The sequence below is a fragment of the Mus caroli genome, unplaced genomic scaffold, assembly GCF_978045245.1.
Source record: "Mus caroli unplaced genomic scaffold, Mus_caroli_1 scaffold_10, whole genome shotgun sequence".
In the NCBI taxonomy this organism is placed as follows: domain Eukaryota; kingdom Metazoa; phylum Chordata; class Mammalia; order Rodentia; family Muridae; genus Mus; species Mus caroli.
The window spans coordinates 36,641,140-36,665,192 of NW_028227265.1; the positions used below are offsets into that span (position 1 = coordinate 36,641,140).

At 48.0% G+C, this 24,053-nt stretch overlaps 1 protein-coding gene across 3 annotated transcripts in view; it reads right to left on the bottom strand.

The window, feature by feature from the left end:
- Positions 1-251: 251 nt before the first annotated feature.
- Mmp2 (matrix metallopeptidase 2) overlaps positions 252-24,053 on the bottom strand; it is a 27,564-nt gene continuing 3,762 nt past the window's right edge. Inside the window, exons 2-14 of one of the 3 annotated variants that reach the window (XM_029480967.2) lie at positions 23,749-23,975; positions 22,821-22,969; positions 21,762-21,890; positions 21,412-21,585; positions 18,531-18,704; positions 17,594-17,767; positions 15,291-15,446; positions 14,165-14,306; positions 10,731-10,867; positions 8,291-8,450; positions 4,231-4,340; positions 1,754-1,905; positions 252-682 (exon numbers count right to left, since the gene is read on the bottom strand). In XM_029480967.2, coding sequence (XP_029336827.1) covers positions 1,802-1,905; positions 4,231-4,340; positions 8,291-8,450; positions 10,731-10,867; positions 14,165-14,306; positions 15,291-15,446; positions 17,594-17,767; positions 18,531-18,704; positions 21,412-21,585; positions 21,762-21,890; positions 22,821-22,969; positions 23,749-23,975 — 1,836 coding nt within the window. In that variant the 3' untranslated portion in view covers positions 252-682; positions 1,754-1,801. Of the gene's footprint in view, positions 683-1,050; positions 1,906-4,230; positions 4,341-8,290; positions 8,451-10,730; positions 10,868-14,164; positions 14,307-15,290; positions 15,447-17,593; positions 17,768-18,530; positions 18,705-21,411; positions 21,586-21,761; positions 21,891-22,820; positions 22,970-23,748; positions 23,976-24,053 lie in introns of those variants that run through there. The other 2 variants (XM_085843709.1, XM_021169478.2) reach the window with 2 other exon arrangements.

Below are 24,053 nucleotides of genomic sequence, written 5' to 3' on the forward strand. Positions count from 1 at the left end.
AGCCTGTGTCTTGCAAGAAGGAGCTTCAAGAATCAGAACTAGTAGGCTGGACACAGGAAAAAAGGTGATTTCGGGCCCACTGAGATCTCTCCCAGGAATGGGGTCTATTCCTCACTCCACTACCTCTAGACCTACCAGGGAAGACCCAAAGTGATAGACTTCCAACCTATCCGATCTAGCAGAGACTTCTGAAAAACAAACACACACACACACACATACAAAGTAGCTTTTGGAATTCATTGACAAATCTCTACTAGGTCGGGGGAGGGGGAAGACTAGAGGTAGAAGAAGCTCCCACATTTATTATGGCTATATTTAGAAAGCAAGCACATCACCCCCTCAAAGGGTGTTTCCTTGGGGAGGTTTTAGGGGTGACGGAAGCTGCTGCTGCTGTTGTCTGCGGTCTGTGGTGGCAGCTGCGGCAACTCTGGGCTTATGTTCTTCATCATTTGGCCCCAGCTCAAATTTTGTTTCTAACAGCCGGCCGACTCTGATCCTGACCAGCCACTTTCCTCTGGGCCCTGCTGCCTCTCCTCTCTCCTCGGGAGGGAAGTCTGTCCAGGTGATCCTTTCAGGGCTCTTAGAAGAGGAGCAGGTGTGGCTGCTGGGGCTGTCTTTCTCGGAAACTGAACTGCTATTTAGAAAAGGCAAAAGCAGCTGGCTTCCACCGGGGATGAGGAACCTGACCCACAGAAGAGATGTGATTGACACAATCGTTAGGATCCACTCTCAGTGTAAAAGAAACAAATGGTTAAAGGAAAAGTAAACCTCCAACAGACCCCATACCTACAGCAAGGGAATTGCTGCTGTGCTTGTCCCAGTTCTTCCTCAGAAAGACAAAAACGACCTCTGTATCTAGGCTTTCCCCCGTGTAGATCAGGCACACAAGCCTACTCACTCTGGAGTTCTTAGTTTAGCACCTCTGACCTTTCCAGCATGCATCCTCTGTGCCTTACATTGAGCAGAGATTTGTTTTTTTTTTTTAAGCACACCCCCCCACCCCCACCACTGGCCGCTGTGAACTGCTAAAACAGAGCCAAACACTGTCACTCAATGGGTGTCTTTATTTATACTTGTTTGCCATTTCCCATGGGGAACTGTTAAAGGGAGAAGCAAGAAGGCTGAGCAGGAAGCCACTGACTTGGTTCTCCTCCATCCAGTGGAGGAAGTGACTGGGCATGATCTGCACAGAGTGAGGAGGGGAACCATCACTAGGCGGGCTGAGATGCATCATGCAGTGATGTCAGACAACCCGAGTCCTTTGGGCAGGAAATGCAGTGGAGTGGAAAACTGAAAAGGTTGAAGGAAACGAGCGAAGGGCATACAAAAGCAACAGTTAAAGTGGTGTAGGTGTCCGGGCAGCCGAAAGGGTGAAACCAGGTGTCTCTGATTCCCACCTTGGCACACCTGTACCCCACTGCCCCATGCCAGGCTGTTAACAGGGCCACCAGTGCCCTCCTAAGCCAGTCTCTGTTAACTCTGAGAGTGCTGAAAGCCATAAAAAGGTCATAGACGTTGAAGAACCAGAAGAATGGAGCACCAGGCCAGCCCAGAGGACGGCTGCATTGCAAATATCCAAGCATCCCCTAGGGTGGGCAGGAAGGAGAAGCAGCACCTGGGAGGGTACAGTCAGCACCTTTCTTTGGGCACAAAAAGAAGCCACCCTCTTAAATCTGAAATCACCAGGTGAAGGAGAAGGCTGGTTAACTACAGAGCGGAAGACAGAGCCGCCAGGCTGCTTCACATCCTTCACCTGGTGTGCAGCGATAAAGATGATAGGGCCCGTGGGAACAGGGCCAGCTCAGCAGCCCAGCCAGTCTGATTTGATGCTTCCAAACTTCACACTCTTCAGACTTTGGTTCTCCAGCTTCAGGTAATAAGCACCCTTGAAGAAGTAGCTATGACCTAAGAGAGAGAGAGAGAGAGAAAGAAAGAAGAGAGACTGGACCCACTCTGACCTTACGTGATACTCAGGAGGTCCCTGGGAGCTGCTAAGTCTGCCTGGCATAGGGAAGCAGCTTTTCAACCAGGGAAGACCCTCTGGGTTGGAGGAAGAGGAATGGCTAGGAAGTCAGCTCTCTTAGTAGCTGTACCTCTAAGCCAGGGATCAGGGTACCAACTTCTTAGAGCAGTGGTTCTTGATCTGTGGGTCTTTACCCTTTAATACAGTTTCTCATGTGATGACCCCTCCCCAGCCATAAAATTATTTCATTGCTGCATAATAAGTGTAACTTTGCTACTGATAGAATCATAATGTAAATATCTTTTTTCCAGTGGTCTTGGGCAACCCCTGTGAAAGGCTCATTTGATCCCCCTAGAGGGGTCACAACCCACAGGTTGAAAACTATTAACTTAGAATTTGTTATGAGATTAAGTTAGTCAATATTTGCTACTGGTGACAACAGCACCTTTCTGAGCACAAGCCAAACACATATATCATATATCATGTGATGGGGAGCAGAAGGCCCATGTTTAAGTATAAATATAAATAAATGTAAGTATGGATACGAATCTCAACATAAATATTTGCTTCTCTTTGTCTTTAATTCTGAATGAGTTGCCAATATGTCAACACATCTGGCAATAGCATATGAAAGTGCGGATGTCTGGCTTCTCTTTAAACCTCTAAAATAAATAAAACCACCAGACCCTACCTTTCAGGTCAGCAATCAGCAGAGGCTGAGGAATGACCCTTCACTGTCAGTGAATCACTTGCCTCTGGTTTCTTACAACTCTCTCTCTCTCTCTCTCTCTCTCTCTCTCTCTCTCTCTCAGACTTCCCACACACTCACACATAGTCACACAACAATCACGTCCCTCCGTGAGCACATATCCAGCCCTCACACACACATACACATACACTCAAGCACACACACATACACACACACACTCAGGCACACACATACACTCAAGCACATACACACACATACACACATACTGAGGCATACACACAAACTCTCACATACACTCAGCCCCCCACAAATACACTCACACAGACCCACCCACACACTCACACTCACTTAGCCACATATACACACAAACTCTCACACACATACACAGTGCCCCACACACTTAGCCCACATGCACACTCAGGTACACATACACACAAACACACACACTCAGGTCCATACACATGCACACACAAACATTCAGATCTACACATGCACACTTATAAATAGGCACACACATATATACACACACCCACACATATACTCATATACTCACCCCACACACACACATACACACTCATACTTACACACATGTACAAATTCATGCGCTCAATAGTGCACATTTACATGTGTGCACATAGTCAGACCCACACTCAGACACATGCACAGAAGCATACACACTCACACACACACACACACACTTACTCACATATACACACCCACACAAACACACACACATATCATATTTCTTTTCTACTGTTTTCCCTCCTGGTCTCTAGAGGCTCTGGAATGTGTGAATTCCTCCAAACATGAATGACCCTGTCTACTCCGTTTAAAACCCTAGCTCACAGTAGGGACTTTGACAGCAATCCTTAATGGAGCACCTGATTATACATGGCTTTCTTTCTTCATTTCCCGTGGAAGCTCAGGGATATGAGCTTTGCAGATGGTAAGAGCATCCACACCCACACACCACACACACAAACACACCTTTGTGGTGCTGAATTAAAATCTCCTCTAATAAGCAATGAAAGCCAAACTGACTTCATTTCCAGGATCTTAGAGAGTCACAGAAGCCTCCCTGGGAATATGGTTTTCAAATTCCAATTACTGTCCTGTGCTGACGCTGCAAAGAAGCAAGCAGCTGAGTGGGGGTCACTGCCGCAGGAGTGACAGAGCATGACAAAGTTTTCCTTGTCTTGAGTGGAGCCCTGCTTCTGATGGGAGGTACTTAAAAGGCCTCCTGAGAAACCCAATACAGCCTGGCTCAACCCCCAGAATGAATTTAGGGCACCAGGCCATATTCCTGGTCCCTGGAGGCCTCCCAGCCCTCCCCTTCTGGGGCTCCAGGCTCTGCAGCTGTAAGGGCCTTTCTAGGTCTTACAGCCTGGAGCTTGGCCGGGTCAGCAAGGGTCAGGGGACTGGCTGCCTTCCCAGCACTGAGCTGAAGGGACTGGCTTGTTTTCTGGGACTGCCCTGCAGGAGTGTGTGCCAAAGAGGAGCTGTTTTCTGGCTCAGGTCAGGCAATGCTGGAATGCTAACAGAGGCCTGGGTAGCTCACCACCGCCTTGCAGGTCTACGACGGCATCCAGGTTATCAGGGATGGCATTCCAGGAGTCTGCGATGAGCTTAGGGAAACCGGGGTCCATTTTCTTCTTCACTTCATTGTATCTAGGAAGGAGACAGGGAGACATAGATTGCTTCTGTGGAGGCCAATCCCCTGCCCACCCCCCTCTCCGATGGCACAGAATAGGTCCCGGGAATAAGATGTAGCCCTTCAAAGGGGAAGTAGGTAGCAATGTGATGCTCAGACCTGGGTCTGAATCTCTCACTACTACCTCCTAATTGAATGGCTTGAGACAATCTCTAAAAGCAGCAGCCAGTGTGACTTTCATCAAGAAGCACAAGCTTGCGTTTCTCCTATGTCTGGGATTCAGCAGGATTTGGGATTTGATCATTCTTTTAAGGCCTTTTTTTTTTTTTTCATTTAATTTGTAGTATGTTTGGGTGTTTTGCCTGCATATATGTCTGTGTGTCATGTGAGTAAGTGTCCTCAAAAGCCAAAAGAGGGAGTCAGATCCCCTAGAACTAGAGATGGTTATGAACCCTATGGGTGCTGGGAATTAAACCCAGCAGCACTTGGAGAACAGCAGATAGCGCTGTTGAGTGCTGAGCCACGTCTCAAGCCCCTCCCTGGCAACCTTTGACTCCCTGCTGCAGTCCTAAGACCAATGAACCAGACCCATAATTCTTCCATTGTGTGGTTTGAACAAATTGCTGCTTCTTCATCTGTCAAGCAGGGATCACAAGCCATGTCTGGGAGTTAACCGAGGCTCAGAGAGTGAGGTTACAACGCCATGTGGTGGGTGTAAGCTCAAGGCCGTGAGTCACCGGGCAGACTGAATGCTATGCAGTCCCAGCCAGAGCTGTCAGGGTACATGTTCTACCAGGCCCTGAATTTAATCCAGGGAAACACCTTAAGCATTAGGAAATCCTTCTCCTTGTTGTTGTTCCAAGTTTCTTGGAGCACTTTTAAATTGCTCCTGTCCTTTTCCTCTCTTCTCTTTCCCTCTGTCTTGCTCCTAACATACTAGCTATATTTATTATAAAGATGTAACACTATACAAGCTAATGCGCTCCCACTGTGTGTCTGTGGCTATCTCAGTAAACAGGGTCAAACCTCACCTCCAAGGCGGAAATTTCTAAGCAGATCCTTTTAGGTACCATTCTAGGGATGGACAAGCTTTCTTTCCTTCACACAGCATCCTGAATGGCCCTCCTTTTCCCTAGCAGCAGCCCTACCACCTCAGTCAGGGGCACCAACCAAAGCCTATCCCACATCTGTCTTTTCTAGGGGGTTCCCTTGCAACCCATCACCCCATGAACTGTCAGAAAAACCTTCACAACTGTAGCTTCATCTGAATACAATTTCTTGGAAAAGCTGTTTCTTCAGGGCCCAAGTTGCCAAAACCAAGTCCCCTTGCTCAAAATCCCCATCCCTACCCCCGTCTGCATGACCTCTACTGAGCCCCCCACTGTACATCCCTGAAATTACAATGGTACAAAGATGTATGCCCCAAGCCCCAAGGATTGCCCCCTAGCACAAAGAGAGGGCAGGAATCAACCCCCACCCACTGTATAGGTGAGAGTCAGAGAAATGAACCAGCTTGCTTCCAGAAAGTTCTTTTCATCCAGGAAGACTACAGTGCCATGTCAGGAGAGGTGTCCCTTCCTCCCTGTCTCTCAAGTCTCGTCATCTTGAATGACTGTCTACAGATGTAGAGGGTGAAACCGAGTGTCAGAAGAGGCATTGGTGTCCTAGGTTTTCCACAGGTGTCTTTGACGTACTTCCGCTTTTGTACCCTTGGTCCAGAAAATGGTGCTCATAACAATATCTACATTAAATGAGAAATCAATCCAGAGGATATGCAGAGCTTCTATCCGGAGTAAGACTCAGGTTTGGAACGAGAGTTGCCAAGATTAGATGCAAAGGTTTTTGAGCCTCTTTGTACCATAAGCTCCAGGAAGACAATGAGGAGCTACATCTAAGCTCATCACCAGCACCTAACTCTATACAGAGCACATAAGGGACACTGAATGCTTATCTGTGGTTTCAGTGGGGACTTCAAAAAGCAGCAGCTGGCCTGCTGAAGCCAACTGCTCACCCTAGTCTCTGTCTGTCTCTCTGTCTGTCTCACTGTCTCTCCCTCCCCCACCTCTCCCCCATCTCTCTCCCTCTCCCCACCTCCCCCCCCCCCCCCCCCCCGCAACCATGGCCTATGAAAGTATCTCAAACTCTGTGTCACCTTTGCTGGGACAGACCTGTCTCCTTTGTATGCACAGTCCAGAATCTGAGATCAGCCCTTTCTAGTCTGGCCCCTTTACCAAAGGCTCATGTAGCGCCCTCAGCAGAGGACAGTATCTGTTCTGGCATCTACAATTAGAGGCCTTATCTAGGAAAAAGATGAAAAGAAACCAGCAAGACATTTCAGGGCCTGTGAGTCTGTGTATGCATGCACACCCCTGTTCACATGGGACATGCCTGTTCTTGCATGTGTATACACATATGGTGTGTAAGAGGGGTTCTGTGGGAGTACTTCCCAGGCATTGCAGATGAATCACCTAGGATTTATAGGATTCTGAGATTCCTGAATCACGTGTCTGCGATTCTCCATCTCTCCCTCCCTCCATACTCAGTTTGAAAGATTCAGAGTGCCTGGGATGCCATTCGCAGTACGTGGGCATGCCGGGGGTGTTCCGGAGCCCATGTGCCGAGGTCAGCTCAGTGGTTTCCTGACAGACTGTTTTTCTTCTTGAGGCTTGAGATACCAATCAGCTTAGGTTGCTAAGTATCTCAGCAGTGCGTCCAGAATTCCACCCTGCCATGGGCAGCCCCGGGACATAAGCAGCTTCTGCATCAGGCCAGTTGCTGGTGGGGTGAGGGGAAGAGAAGGGGGAGGAGACAGAGGCCATGGGGGAAGCGGGATTGTTTGTTCAGGGATGCCAGACAAAGTGTGGGAGTTCCATTAGTAGTTCCTGGGAAAGGCTGGAATACAATGACAGCCACAGAACGTGGAACAGGGGAGATGGAGGGGTGCTATAGAACTCTAGTTCACTCACTGATCAAATGATTCAGAGGGCACAGTGAAGGCGGCACTGGGGAAGATAGAGGAAAAGCATCTTTAGGCATATCTCTGGGCCAGCACACTTACATGTAAGTGGGACGACTAAGTTCTTTAGTTTCTTTAGGTCTCAGTTTCCTGACCGCTAAGCTGTGAAGGATTGTAAGCATACTCCTGGGTTTAAGCTATGTCTATGGATACTTTCTCTGGCCCCTCATCCTCACCTTTGCCTCTCAGTGCTAGAGCCTTCTTTTCAGAGGACTTGGAGCAGAGCCACCTGCTTCTAAACTGCTCCCCCTGCCAGTCTGCACCACAGGCCAGACTTGCTGCAGACATAGGGGAGGGTGCCTGCTACTGACGTGGTGTGGGGGATGCCTGCAGTCAAGAGGGAGTGTGCCTGCTGCAGACATGGGGGAGGCTGTCTGTGGCTTCCCAGGGCCTGGTTGGATGCTGTCTTCCTCATTTCCCTCTGCTCCCTTACCTTCAACTTCCCTTCCTCGGTTTCCAGGGCATTGGAAGACAACGACACTCTCCAGGGCCAGAATGCCAGGACTCAAAGCCCAGTTGTCACTCCATGGCTCTGTGGGAACTGAAGCTAGTTTTTAACCCCTTGCAACTGTTTCCTGCCGGTGAAAAGTTGGAAGAACTGTGACTGGTACTACACTGGGCCTTCCAATTAGCATCTGGCATACACCAGCAACAATAGCCACTATTACCTGTCACTGTGTTACCAGCTCTTCTACATTGCCCTAACAGGGGGCTCTAGACTAGATGTCTTCATGCCCAATCAGAGGCAGCTGAAAAAGGAAAGGAAATTTAGGCAAGCATTACCCTAACAATATTACAAAGAAAATGTATGCTGACTCCCCTTGGAGGGCCTCTTCCCTGGCAGGCTGGGGACCAGGGAGGAGACATCTACCCACACTGTGTATAACAAGCCACATAGAGTCTTTCTGCATGAAACTAACCATGTCGCCATTGTACCTGGGACCCCCTTACCTCCAGAACTTGTCTCCTGCAAAGATGTATGTCTTCTTGTTCTTACTCCAGTTAAAGGCAGCATCTACTTGCTGGACATCAGGGGGCAACCCCAGGCTGGTCAGTGGCTTGGGGTATCCTCGCTCCAGAGTGCTGGCAGAATAGACCCAGTACTCATTCCCTGAGGGAAGGGACAGAAGATGAATAAGCTGGTGGCTGTCGGGAAATGCCTCAGGCCAATCTGGCCCTCCTGTCATCTCTTTGACAGAAGAGCCTGCTTGGTCTTTCTCAACCGGGTGTGACCTTCTGCTCAGATCCCAGCTTTGAACCTAGAGGCAGGCCTGAGCGCAGGATCACATTTTATTTCACTTTCTTTTGAGATGAGCTCACGTAATCCAGGCTGGCCTCGAACTTCTCATCATCCTACCTCATCCTCCTGAGTGCTGGGATTACAGGGAAGCAGACTCCCCCACCCCTGACTTCTATAGGGCTGAGAACTGAAGCCCAGGGCTTTGTGCATGCTAGGCAAGTACTCTACCAACTGAATTGCATCCCCAACTCATGTCCACAGGGTTTTACAAGTTGGTGGTAAAAGGTGACAGTCAAGGGAGGCGATGTGGAAGACAAGCAGCCAATGCGCATGTCATAGCTACCACAAGAAGCTCCTCTTTCCCATTTGGATAAAGTGCCCTGAGAGCCAAAGCTCATTTGGCCAGGACCTATGGTCACCAAAGGATGGAGATGAAAGCTGTAGGTATATGAGACAGTAAGTTAGCTGAGCCTTCAATGCCAGCCAGGGCTACACAGCAAATGCAAAGGCCAGCCTGGGTTGTCCGATAAAACCCTGTCTCAAAACAAAGATAAAAGTAACAAGCCTGGTAAAGTGGTGCTTCTTTGGAGTCTAGACACCATGTGATGCTTCTTTGGAGTCTAGACACCTTGTATAAAACAGTTTGTTTGTATCCAGGTTTCAGACACCACCCTCTATTCAAATCGATACATGTTTAAACAAAACATTTTATGTTAAACTTGAGACACCTCCAGGGCTGAAGAAATGGTGTGGTGACTGTGAATGCTTCCTATTCTTTTTGTTTGTTTGTTTTTGTTTTCTTGTTTTTTGAGACAGGGTTTCTCTGTGTAGCCCTGGCTGTCCTAGAACTCACTTTGTAGACCAGGCTGGCCTCGAATTCAGAAATCTGCCTGCCTCTGCCTCCCAAGTGCTGGGATTAAAGGCGTGCACCACCAAGCCCGGCTGAATGCTTCCTATTCTTAAAGACTGGAGTTAGATTCCCAGTACCCACGTGGGTGGCTTACAGCCTCTGCCTCCAGGTACTTGCCTTGAGTTCCTGCCCTGACTTCCCTGGATGGTGGGATGTAAGATGAAATATACCCTTCCTTTCCTAAGTTACTTTCAGCCATGGTGCTTTATCAAAGCGATAGAAACCTTAAGACATGCCTGTAACTCCAGTTCCAGGGGGAATCAATGCCTCTAGCCTCTGTGAACACCTTCACTCATGTCCACACCCCATCACACATGCACACATGCATGTATGCGCGCGTGCGTGCGTGCACGCGCGCACACACACACACACACACACACACATTCCAAGAGAGACAGAGAAACAGAGACAGAGAAAGAGACTCACATACTCAGACATATACACATACGCATACACACAGAGACAGAAGACAGACAGACAGACAGACGCACACACACACACACACACACACTTAAAGGTCTAACTAAGGTACCTACTGACTAAGCCTCTAGCCCTGGAAAGTTGTTAGGGAAATATCAGCACTGGAAGGAGCTTCTGTTTTCTTTGAGGAAAGGAAACAGAGATCAACAAAGAGCCCAGAGGAGAGGAAATGTTTGTCCTAGGGGTGGGGCTGGTGGATGCTGGGTGTCTAGACCAACCTCCCAGATAAATCTAAGGTGTGTTGGCTAGGTTTTTTTTTTTTCCTTTTGTCAACTTAACACAAGCTAGAGTTATCTAAGGAGGGGGACTCAATTGCAAAAATAAAATGCCTCAATAAAATTGGCCTCTAGGCAAACCTGTGAGGCATTTTCTTAATCAGTGATCAATGTGGGAGGCCTCAGCACACTGCGGGTGATATCACTTCTGAGCAGATGGTCCTGGAGTGCATAAGAAATCAGGCTGGGCAAGCAATGGGGAGCAAGCCAGTGTTCAGTGCTCATCTATGGCTTCTGCTTCAGTTCCTGCCTTGGGTTCCTGCATACAACTGTAGGCTGAATTAAGCCCTTGCCTCCTCAAGTTACTTTTGAACCTGGTGTTTTAACACAACAGAAACCTAACAAAGACACTGTGCTTTGGGAAGTGATGTTGAGACAGGTCCCTAACGGAGCTGCAGTACCTGCAGGTGCCTGGGAACTGTGGTTTGGTGGAGTAATGGATCCAGTTAAACAGGAACTGAGGGCCAGCGAGACCCTCCTACATACCTGCGAAGAACACAGCCTTCTCCTCCTGTGGGGCCTCATACACAGCGTCAATCTTTTCTGGGAGCTCAGGCCAGAATGTGGCCACCAACAAGGGACCTGTGGGCTTGTCACGTGGTGTCACTGTCCGCCAAATAAACCTGGAGACAGGAATGGGCCACAAACTGTCACACCTTCCATCGCTCTGCAGCTCAGAGAACCAGAAAACCAACTCAGAAACATGGTAGGGTGGCAGAAGGAGGCGAGGTCAAAAGAAGGTTGGAGAGAGACACTGGGGAATAAGAGGGACACTGCTCTGCAAGATGCCAGGGCTGGGAAGCCACTGTTTGCTCTTGTGCCCACCTCCTCCAGGAAGCCGCCCTGGATTGTCTGTCTCCCTCCCCTGTGTCCCTCCTCAGTGACTCTCAACAGCAGCACTGAGTGCCCGGAGTGTCTGCTGTTTAACTCATCTGTCCTATTTGATGAGAAGCCAGCTGAGACAGCAACTGACAGTACTTCAGAGCATTTTCAGAATGTAAATGGAACAGATCTATGCTTTGGCAAAATAAGAGCTACATTTACCAGGGGCATACTAAGCACCAAGCACTTTTATGGATGAGCCTTTTAAAATGTAACATGTGAGGTTGCAAATCTCTCTCTCTCTCTCTCTCTCTCTCTCTCTCTCTCTCTCTCTCTCTCTCTCTCTCTCTCTCTCTCTCTCTCTCTCTCTCTCTCTCTCTCTCTCTCTCTCTCTCTCTCTCTCTCTCCCCCCCCCATCTCCATAGGTATAATTATCCTTCAGCACAGGGAGCCCCTGTTGCCCATGAGCTCATCCTCATCCTAGGAATTGGTCCCAGGTGACTTCAACCTCTCAACGTTGTAACAGGACTTGCCATTGAGTTACAAAGACAAAAGCTATCCTCAGCTGCATGTGGCCTTGAGTATTGGTTAGTCATGAGTAAGCCACTGATCTCAAATTGCAATCCTCAGCCCCAGCAGCCCCAGCAGCCCCAGCAGCCCCAGCAGCACCTGGGCTTGCTATAGAAATGTGAACCTGACATCTGCAGAGCAGAATTCTCTGGCTTATGATTCACCAGCCTTCTGGGTGACTCTGTTTGCCAAAGTTGGTTAACTTAACATTTTCTTGCCATCAGCATGACAAGATTGAACAGATAGACTAGTGTCTCACCTCTAGACATCTCTCTCTCTCTCTCTCTCTCTCTCTCTCTCTCTCTCCTTCCCTCTCTCCCTCCCTCTCTCTCTCTCTCTCCATCCCTTCCTCCCTCCCCCTTTCTCTCTCAGGCCACTGGCAGTCAACTTGGAACCCAATCTTGGCATACATGCCATGCAGAGGTATCAACGGACAAAGGCAAGTCACAGACCCTTCTTTGCCCCTTAAAGCAGCTTTATCCCTTGACACTGTACCATGAAAGACCAACTTTTCTTCCACTATTTAATCTGGTGCAAGAGAGAGTGGTTACTTGAAACAGCACACACAAGGCAGGGACATGATCCTAATTTGCCAACGACACTCAGATTATGGTAGTGCCTGGATTTAAGTTCATATCTAACGCCAGAATCCATATTCAAGGATCCTGTAGTACTGCCCTGTCTGCCCAGTGCCTGGCACTGTTACTGTTTAATTATTTACAGATCAATGCAATGACTCCATTGAACATACATTTAGGTCCTTCTGATAGAAAGTGTGATACAGTGTCAGAACCACCCTTGGCCTGAGCCTTGGCTCAGAGCCTTTTCTGAGATTCCCACATCTGGCAGCTCTATACATGATCAATTTCCTGGGGACCTTGCTGGAGAATAGAATCCCTACTAACCTCTTCTCCCTCTTCTACAAGGTACAGCAGGACACCAGTAGCATCTACAATCACTAAAACTGGTTCAGGCACTAAGACCTAACTGTATCTGACTTACTGCTTTTTGAGGCTCATTTCACTCTCTATCTTCTTGTTATCACCTACTAAGTACATAGACTCTGGGAAAGGCAGAGCCTTTGTATCCCATACCTGCCCCCATGTCTGAAGAGAAATCCTTGGTGGAACAGAAAGAAGACATTCTGTGGATATCTTTTAGCCTCAGTGGAGTCTCTAACCCACATCAGGAACTTTTATCTCTATCTCAGATGTATGCTTCCTAACCTGGTACTCCTATCACAAAAATCACCTCCTCCATTCTAGGAAGTGTGGGTACTTCTTCTGAGAACAGTGATGTGATATTAACTCCTGGCACACACTCTTCCCTTTCATACTGTCATGGAAACTCTTCAAGGCAACCGTCACAATAGATGCTAAATTATGATTTATTAAGATGGCAGATAATGAGGCTGGCATTGTTCTAAGCACTAAACTCATCTAATCCTTTTATATTTGCTCTATTTGATAGGGTAAAATATCAACCCCATCTTAAAAATGGGCAAGCTGAGGTCCAAAGGAAACAATGAACCTGCCGATGATGATACAACCTGTAGAGAATTCGTGTAGTTTTCTACTTCCACCACCCATTTTTCTAACCGTTATACTCCATGAATGGATGAGTGGATAATTGGATCAATGTATGGAAAGGTAATAGAGAATAGAAGGACAGTAATGCTTGGTAGATGGATCCATTGATCAAAAGATACATACATGCATACATACATATATACAAGATTAATAGATTGAAGTAGATCTAACTAGATGGATAGACGATGGACAGATAGATGGATGAATGTACTTTTTTTTCATATAAATGGACTTTTTAACGAGGTCCTAGATACTATTTCTCATATCCCAGGCAGCCAGGGCATTAGGGTGACACTCAACCATTTGTCATTACCAGGGCCTCATAGAATGAAGGAAACAATCTCCCTCCACCTAACCTCACTTGCTATCTATAGAGACATCAATTTGGTCACTTGAGATCAATAGAGCAGTCTGAGAGAAGGCCAATGGAAGACTGACTAGTTCCCCTACAGTCTTCTCTCTGTCCTCCTTTAGAATCATGTCTATATGTGCCTTGCTATATGTTAGCACAGTATGTCTTTTAGAGGCTGGGCTGAAGTGGACTGGGGTGGCTGGCTTAGTAATGTTCTTTGATTTCACTGGTAGAAGATTCTCAGACATTGCATGGATGAAATCTTTCAATGTACGAGTATGGTTTGATTTAGCCTCTAACACCTTGTCATTTACCACAAGTATCGACAAACTATGGGAGAATGAGTGGCATGTAGAATATATCAGACCTGCTGATTCAAAGGCTTAGATATCTGGTTGACCCATAATTCAAGAGAGCCACTTGAATTGTAAGCTACCAAGATCTGTGGGTTGTGAGACACAAGCAAAAACTGCTTACTGCAGGTCATTCTGTGAGGCCCCAGGAGCCCTCCACAACAGTGGGGGCACAAGAACAATGGGAAAGGACAGAGGCTAGAGGGTAAGAAAGACAAAAGCAACCTCACTCACCGGTCCTTGAAGAAGAAGATCTCACCACGGATCTGAGCGATGCCATCAAAAACAATGTCCTGTTTGCAGATCTCCGGAGTGACAGGTCCCAGTGTCGGTGTGGGGCCAGTACCAGTGTCAGTATCAGCATCAGGGGAGGGCCCTGGGGAATGGGGAGACACCTGACCCTAGACTCTCCCCAGCAACAAGGCTTCTCATCTCCAGGCTCGGCCCCAGTACTGCTCACTTAACCGGCTAAGGCTATAAAAAAAAGAGCAGTCTACCTCGGTAGAGCCTGAGCTTAGAGAAGGGACCAGATGCTTGACTCTTGTGTGGTCTCTTACTTTAAGAACAGAGAAGGCTGGCTGGTGCCAGTAGAGGTGTGGCACTTTCTTAAGGATTTGCTTTTGTACTCCTCAGGCTGCGCAACAGTGGAGTCTAGGGAGGCGAACAGTTGATTCATTCCAGCTGGCATGTAGCCTTAGCAGGACTGCAATGTCACACATCAATGTCTGCATCTCTGATTCTTTCCCAAGTTCAGAGTCTGTGAGCTTCCCCATCCAGGTTCCACTTTCACCACGTGCTTGGTCCAGGAACCACTAGGACTATTATATAATTCATTTCTTTTTTAAGAAACTGACTGGCTGCTTTTTAGCCTCTAACCTCACTGAAAGCACAGACAATAGGCCATCATTGGTGGCAGGAAGCAGTTATTATGTTTCTATGGCAAAATGAAACATGAGCATCTTACAAGAACTAGTAACACCCATTTCATGCCAGAGAAAATCCTGCCCTGTAGGCAGCTCCCTCTTCTGGATCCTAAACCCTACCTGGCTGCTGAAACCTAGTTGATATTGGGCCAGACAGACTGCCTTTCTTAGCCTCACTTCATATACCTAGCACATGGAAATGGAAAACCAAGAGGGGCATGGATAACTAGAGTCTAGAAAGGACAGAGCTGTCTCAGAAGCCCTTTGGAGCATTCCTCTGAAGCCTGAGGACCAGGCACAAGCCATGTCCCCAGATGATGTCCCTGGCCATTCTAACTCGATGAGGTCTGGCATTTTCCACTCCTGTGTCTTCCCACCCAGGCTATGGGATCCTCACAGACACCTCTCCCCTCCGAGGCCCACAAGCTGTGGCTTACCATAGAGCTCCTGGATCCCCTTGATGTCGTCATGGGATAATCGGAAGTTCTTGGTGTAGGTGTAGATAGGGGCCATCAGAGCTCCAGGGTCCTGAGAGTGTTCCAGCCCCATGGCATGGCCGAACTCATGGGCTGCCACGAGGAATAGGCTATATCCTGAGTGCCAAAGCAGGGACATGAGGTGGAATTCAAGAGAGAAACAAGACAGGTATCAAGACTTGCTTTCTAGGAAGGAGATTTGGGGGAGGACAACTCCAGGGTAGAGCTAAAAGTTCTAGAAGTGGCACATATTGGTTTTTCCCTTGTGCTGAGAGTGCTGTTGCTTTTGAGTAGGCCAGTCAGCATCCTCTTGCCTTTCCCCAATGATGGTTGCATGTGGTATGAGGGAGAGAGAAAGGGGTATCTGCTTCAAGTCCCATCTGTGAAAAATCATGCTCTCTAGCCCTTTGTGAGAGTTGACACAAAACCTGCTGCTCAGGATCTCAAAGAAGAAGAGGGAGAGGGAGATTCTGGCCTGAGGGTTTCACCATTTCTTCCCAGGGAAGGGAGTAAAAACCACTCCCCTGGGAATGCTGCTTGATGATATAACATTCACCTAGTGTATTGCCAGCAAATCCAGTCCCATGGGGAAACTGAAACAAAACATATTCATGCCTGTATGGCTTGCTCAGGCTTGGCCATGGAGAGCAGGCAAATCGTGTGCCACACCCTCCGTGCTGTGACTCAATTATCCCACAAGCCCCACTACAATAACAACAACAACAACAACAACAATAATAGTATAAAATAGAATTCTGTTCCTGGTTACCTAGGACATGCAATCTTATTTGCAGACATCACCAAAATGGAAGCCAGAGCCAAGAATGATATATCTAACTATAATTCCAGTGCTTGACATGCTGAAGTAGGATTGTGAGCTTAAGAGTAATCTGGGCTGCACAGTGAAACCCTGTCTCAAATAGATGAATCAGTTAAAATGCTACCCTCATTGCAGTCAACAAGCTCTTAACCCACTGTGGATTACAACCTCTTAGGAAGAGAGACAAGGGACCGATATGGACCAGAGAGTGACATATAATGACTGAAGCAAGCAATGAAGTGATACAGGCATGGGGGTGGGGAGAGACACTTTGGTTGTAAACTTCCGGCCTTCTGACTAGGGGAAGAGTCAGTATATGTTGTCTTAAGCCACCAGTATATTATGCTTTGTACGTGGCAGCCTGAGTGGCCACAAACTCTTCACATGGGTGGAGATCCCACCATAGGCAGAGTTGCACCAAGGAGGGGTGTCAGCCTATCTCTTAAGATAGCCTTTGGCGGGCAAGAAAAATTCCTAAGAAAACCTCATTTGGCCAGCTGCTAGCATTCACCAAAGTGCACCTCAATACAAGAGAAAAGCAATCGTCACAGAAGGAAAGAGTGTCCCGGTGAGCATCAACTCTCCATGCCACACAGCCTAGAGTCCATTGTTAAAATAAAACTCTCAGTTGAGTGTTGATCTCCATCAGGTTGGTCTCCAGGCATGCTGCCGAGGAACTCTTTTATTATTAATAGATGCAGAGAGCATAGCTTACTGCAGCTCCATTCCCTACGCATATATCCTAGGCTGTATAGGAAAGCAAGCTAAGCATCAGCCTGTGAGCTAGCTACACAGCACAATCCTGCCATCAGCCTGTGAGCTAGCTACACAGTGCTATCCTGCCATGGTTCTTGCATCCAGGTTCTCACCTTAAGTTCTTGCCCTGACTTCCCTCAATCTGGGAGTGTAAGCCTCTTTGTAGATCTTTCCTCCTTAAGTGTTCATTCACAACAACAAAAATCAATCTAGAATAGAAACCCACCCAATTCTGGCAGATCCTGAGCCTATCTCCTTGCCTAAACATTTTGGGCTACCTGAAACACTGAAGTCCTGGGCATCTAGGCAGTGAAGGTTGCCCAGCTCAAAGACCAACAGTAAGGTCTTTCAATGACTCCTGCTAGTGACAGTCCTGTCTGGAAGGGTAGCTGGAGTGGTAGGTAAGAAAGGCAAAAGCAGGGCTGATCCCCACCCAGGGTCAGTACGTAGTCACGGGATCTCATTTTGAAGCTGTATGAATGTCCACCTAAACTGTCTGGACCTAAGCAGGGAATCTGTCTTCCCTGCCAGAGCTGAGTTTCCTCTGCTCTGAAGGCTAGATCTGAAGGTACAATGGGGGTATCTTGTTTAGAGACAATATGCTTGATCCATCGTCTGGGCCTCAGGAGGTTCCAGGTCAGGTGTGGAGGGTATCCAGTGTCTCTACCCAAAGGCCAGGGCCTCATACCTTGGTCAGGACAGAAGCCCCACTTCCGGTCATCATCGTAGTTGGTTGTGGTCGCACACCACACCTTGCCATCGTTGCGGCCAGCACTGGTGCAGCTCTCATACTTGTTGCCCAGGAAAGTGAAGGGGAAGACACATGGGGCACCTTCTGAATTTCCACCCACAGTGGACATAGCTGTGGGGTAAACGACAGAGGTCAAGGGGCAGCAGAGGATCTGAGGCCACAGCCAGGAACCAATGACAAGATGGTGACATTAGCATACACTCCCTGAGTACCGGTCCATCCTATTCACCTCCATCAATAGCCCTGTCACAGGAGAGACCCTGTAATGACATCTTCATGTCATAGATGGGACTTGTCTTGAAGAGGCTCAAAGAGATTAAGAAACTTGCTGCGCAGATAATGCTTGGAAGTTAAGTATCAGACCCAAGCTTTAAACCCAGGTAACCATAGTTCAGAGTCTAGAAATGGATCCTTTTAGATAGGAGCAGAGAGACCAGACACCCAGAGGACTAAGCGAGCTGATGGACTCAACACACTGCCCTAGAAGATGAGCCTTGAGGCACACAGTCTTACAGACACCAATCTCTGATTTAGCTTCAAGAAGCAGACTCAGTAAACACATGTTGGAGAAAAGAACAGTGAGAAAGGATGAGTAAGAGATGAGACATAGAAGCGATGCAGTCAAGAGAAGGTGAGAGGAAAGATTCAGGTCAGAGGGAGGGAGATACAATGTCAGAGCTGAAAGACTGGGTGCAAACTGGCTACCAGGCTGTGAGCTGGCTGGCCAGGAATCAACAGCACACCTGCAACAGCTGACCCCCACACCCGTGGGGTACCAACAGCTAGTCTTGGGGAAGATGCTGTAGGTGGACAAGTGGGTATTAAATGTCAAAATGCTTGCCTCTGAGGAGCATAGAGAGGCAGGGATACCCACCAGTCTCGGGGCAGAATCCATACTTCTTATCCCGGTCATAGTCCTCGGTGGTGCCACACCAGCGGTAGCCGTCGGTGCGGCCCTCAGTGGTACAGCTGTTGTAAGAGGTACCCTGGAAGCGGAACGGGAACTTGCAGGGCTGTCCATCTGCATTGCCACCCATGGTAAACAAGGCTGGGGAGGGGAAGAGAGGGAGAAGATGCCATTGAGAGAGATATCTGGCTGGGTAGACTTGGCTAGTCACCCATTTGCTGGTTCATATAAGAGTAGTTGTAGCTGTTAAAAATATTAATTACAAACAATCTCTAGGGGCTGGAGAGATAGCTCTGCAGTTACAAGCAATGACTGCTCTTCCAGAGGATCCAAGTTTGGTTCTCAGCACTCATGTCAAATAGTTCACAACCATCTGTAAGTCCAGCTACAGGGATTTGATGCTTCTAGCCTCAGAGGTACTTGCACTCATCTGTACATACTCACACAAAGACATACACCTACACTAGTTTAAAATGATAAAATAAATAAATCTAAAACACCAGTGAACACTGACTTCTCTGGGAAAGTTTCAGTCCTCTCTGGATATCTCCACTGATGCTATAGCCAATCCCCACAGAAAGGAGGGGAGAAGGAGAAGGGGCAGCTGGTATCTTAGCCTCCTACTCTGATGACCACAGGGTAGGGTATGACTGGAGAATGGGGAGAGACAGGATCAAGGTCAGCCTGTCTTGAGATTCCCCCAAGGCTCCCATCCCTGCATCCACTCTGAAGTTACAAAATGGTGTGTGTCTGGAATTGCCAACTAGCAAAACCACAAGTGCGTAACGAGGACCATCTGTGTACAGCAGTGCCAGAGGTGACCTCACTGGGTCTGTTAACTCTACCACAAGCTGAATAGAACTCAACCCCTGGCTTCCCAGTGCAGGGACGGGGATGGGTCTTTATCTTCATTGCTATTCTCCACTCCCCCACAAACAAGAAACCTTTCCCTGATGGACCAGAAAGAGTAAAGCTTAGAGAAGAGGTAGATCTGAGTAGTCCAGAGGCCCTGGTGATTCAGAGTCGGGAGGGTTCAGTGATAACTTTGACCCCACCCAGAAGCCCATCTCCTCTGGGACCCACCCTCTTCCCAAAGAGAAAGTCAGGGAAGAGACACTGAATCAGCAGTCAGGAGGGGCTGAGTAATCAGAATCGCTGCCCCAAGACCCAAACACGTGTGCCTTGTGCGTACTTGAACCTGGCTGAGGACCAAATCAATAGCCAATGTCTGACACAGAGAGAACCTGTCCAAGCTGTTCAAGGCTGTTTCCTATCTATCCACGGAGCCTGTATCCACAGAAGGGCTGACTCTGGAAAGGGTTTCTATGCCTCGCCCATGTCCAACCGGGAAATGCAAGACACAGATTTTTATTTTCAAACCTCTGACTTCCTAATCGTCAGTAGCTTGAGTCTTACTACAAAGTTTAGCTTCCGTGATAAAAGCATAAACAAGGTTGAGGATAGAATTCTGTGGTGGAGTAGATCAGACCTACCGTGTGTGAGGCCATGGGTTGGATCTGCCTCACAAAGACAGAGGAAAGAAGGAAATGTAAACAGGAAGGCAATTAGAAGCTCTTTGTCCCCCCCCCACACACCCCCTCCAGATGATTGGTGCTACTGTTATGTTGCAATAGGGGCAGGAAGAGTCACAACCATATACAATTATATACAATTATAGACCCCCCCTTACCCCAAACAGACTGTCCTTAGTCTATGATCCAGAAATGCCTTTATGGGTTGGGGAATAAGCTAATACTTAGAAGTAGGTCTGTATTTTCTTTCTCTCATTTCTCCAACATTTTTTTCTGGGTTTCTGATGTTTAGAACCGTCAAGTGAGATGGCCTGGCCAAGTATGATGTCATGCATACTTTTACAAAGATTTATGATTAGAAAGTGTGTCCAGGAAGCTTTCAAAGTTGATTGAGTGTGGATATCAATACCCCTCTGCCCTTCACACTTTTTCCTCAATAGATGATAGAAGAGGGAAAATGTTGCGAGCTCTGATGAACACACACTCACACACACACACACACACACACACGCACACACACATACACACTGAATGGAGCTGGATACCTGTTCTGGCACAGGGACAGAAGGCAGAGTAGATGGCATAGCTCTGACCACTTTAAGTGACTCTCTTTGGTACAGTGGGCCCAGTTTGAGAGGGATGGCTAATATTCTCAGATTGAAGATCCTCCTTGGATCAGGTACCAGCTTGGACTGAGCCTTGTTCCCCTCCCACTGCTAAGCTCTTCATCTGTCTCTAGGCCTCATCTCTCTTCTCCTGGCCTCCTGGCCTTGAACCATAGAGTTTGTATGAAGTATAAAGTGGCCCTCCAAAAAAAATGAATTTTGATACATTCAAAATCATTCTCCCGTATGTTAGAAAAAAATAATCAACAAATCAAATCCATAATCTCACAAATAATAAAGCTAAGTCACTTAGCTAAATATGAAAAAGTAAGCAGATATGGTCGTGCACCACAAAAATAGCATTTAAGCTACAACAGACCACACACACAGGGTGGGAGTAATATGTGACAGTGGTCCATGAGGTCAGACTGACTGGAGACTCTGTATCCTTCTCAGCTTGTGTCAGGATACTATGTTCATACACTGATGATGAACTTGAACAACTACACTTCTTAGAATGTGTGCCTGTCCTTAAAGCAACACAGTAGAGGCAGGACACAGTGACGGCTGAAAGCAGGATAATGGATACTTAGATGAGGGGGATGAAGGTTGACTGGCCTGTGGAATGTGGAGGATGTAGGCATGGCAGGTGCCTCTAGCTAGACTGGGGGCCTGGGTAGGGTGAGGGCTGGGGCCAGGGCAGATGCTCACCTTCATGGGGGCAGAAGCCATACTTGCCATCCTTCTCAAAGTTGTATGTGGTGGAGCACCAGAGGAAGCCATCACTGCGACCAGTGTCTGTACAGCTGCTGTATTCCCGACCGTTAAACAGGAAGGGGAACTTGCAGTACTCGCCGTCAGCGTTCCCATACTTTACTCGGACCACTGCAGGACACACAGAGCATGAGACCCACCTCTCGGGGCCTTGTGCTATGGGCTCATCCTGAAAGCTGAGTTCCCTCCTCCTCCCATTGCTCTGATCCCATCAGAGCAAATGAAGGGCTGAAAGCGGGGTTGGGTTGCTAGGAGACAGGAATGAAGGCTGACAGAATCTATCTTACCTTGTCCTTCTCCCAGGGTCCACAGTTCATCATCATCAAAGTGAGAATCTCCCCCAACACCAGTGCCCGGGGCAAAGGCATGTGCCAGGAGTCCATCCTTGCCATCAAATGGGTATCCATCTCCATGCTCTGAAACCCACATTGCCTCTTAGCTGTTATCATTCCCTGCCCCCACGGCTGCATCCTTAAGCTCAGCCACACCCTTATCTGTGTTTGGAGTTCCTCAGCCCTCCAAACACCTGTCCCTTTCCCATTTCCTATTGGGGTTATCTGGAATAAGCATCGCCAGGAGTCAATGGAAAAACTCTTGCTTGGTTGCTTCCAACCTGTGGCCCGTACTCCTCGAGGACACATGGTCCTCTCCCCTGCACCACAGATAGACCTTTGCTCTGTTCATTGCTATCAGGAACACTGTACCCACCCACATGTCTTCAGTGCCACTACAGCATGATAGCCCCATCCCTTCCTGGCATCCATGGCCTCCCATCAACTCCATCTTCCTCACTATGCCCTATTCTCATGCCAGACAATCATCACTATCCACAGAGCTAGCCTTCGGACTCTACTGTAACAGAATGTTTCTGTTACTCACCCCCAGGTCCACACTGCCCTTCCCCTGCCCTCCACCTTCATTGTTTTACCTCCTCGTATCCATACCACCAGCTTTCATACGTATACTGCTGCCAGATACCAACAGCTCACATGGTGGCTTGGCCCCAGATTCTATTCCACTTCCTCCTGCATTGCTATTGGGACTACTGAATTTAAATTGTTAAGGTCTTTCTTATTATGTTCTATCCAAGTAGCCATATGCATCTAGGGGCTGTCATTTACAGGGCGCAGTCGGTTTTCACTGCATGCAGGGTATACTATACTGCATCCTCCACTATCACAGCCGTGGCTTTCCAGTGTCTGGGACATGCTCTGCTACCTCCATCTGATGAGCATGCGATGTCTACACTTCTTGATAAGCTGCCCTCAGGATCCCCATGCTTCTCAAATGACTACCTAGCCCTGTTGTCTCTGTGCTGCCCCATTCTCCAGCCCAGTTCTGCCTACCCCAGCGTCCAAAGTTGATCATGATGTCAGCCTCCCCATCATGGATTCGAGAAAAGCGTAGTGGAGTGACGTCGCTCCATACTTTTAAGGCCCGAGCAAAAGCATCATCCACGGTCTCAGGGTCCAGGTCAGGCGTGTAACCAATGATCCTAAAAGGGGGAAAAGTGCATACGACTGTGCATATATGCAATTGTGCAAGTGTCTATGTGCATAGAGTGTGTGCATGCGTGTGTGTATGTGTGTGTGTGTGTGCAAGTGTTCTTGTGCAACAGATGTGTTGAGCAAAACTCACTGAGAACACCCTCCTAGACTGCCTTGATGTCTCTACAATCTCAGACCTTCTCATCCCTCATTCTGTCTGGGACAAGGGCACCAGGGAAATAAACAGTACAAAAGGCAGAGATCTCACCCTTGATTGATACCAGGCACATAGAGGAGAGGTCTTAGCTCAATTAGTAACCAATCATAAAACCACTATAAGATTAAGAACGCAATTATCAGCTGGTCATCCAGCTTCCTCCACCTGACCCAGTGACCCAGATGACAATGACAATCACCAACACTTGTAGACCCTTGCTCTGTATCAAACATTGTGGAAACTTTTGATTTACATTTAATCTAATGTAGCTCCTCAACCACCCCTATGAGGAGCAGATTTCTTAGCCCTGTTTCATAGGCAAGGATACCAACTCGAAGTGCAAGAGAGTAAGACCAGTGTCTCAATCATTAGTGAATATGAGACTCAAACCTAGGTCTGCCTGGCTCCACACATCAAGAACTCTGTATGCAAAGTCTCTGAATGCTCAGCTCTCAGGAATGACACCTCATGGATCCCCTAAACTAGGAAGGCAATTCCCAAGGAAGCACACATCCCTCAGGGTCCTGACTCAGGGTCCTGACTCAGTGTCCCCCAGCCCCTCCTGGGCACCTGTATGTGATCTGGTTCTTGTCCCACTTGGGCTTGCGGGGGAAGAAGTTGTAGTTGGCCACATCTGGGTTACCACATCTTGGCTTCCGCATGGTCTCAATGGTGTTCTGGTCAAGGTCACCTGTCTGGGGCAGCCCAAAGAACTTCTGCATCTTCTTGAGGGTATCCTTCAGCACAAAGAGGTTGCAACTTTCCTTGGGGCAGCCATAGAAAGTGTTCAGGTATTGCTGAAAGAGACAGGTACTCTCAAAGCCGGGATCCACATTGGGATGGCAATGCCCATTAATCCCAACTTCTGCCAAACA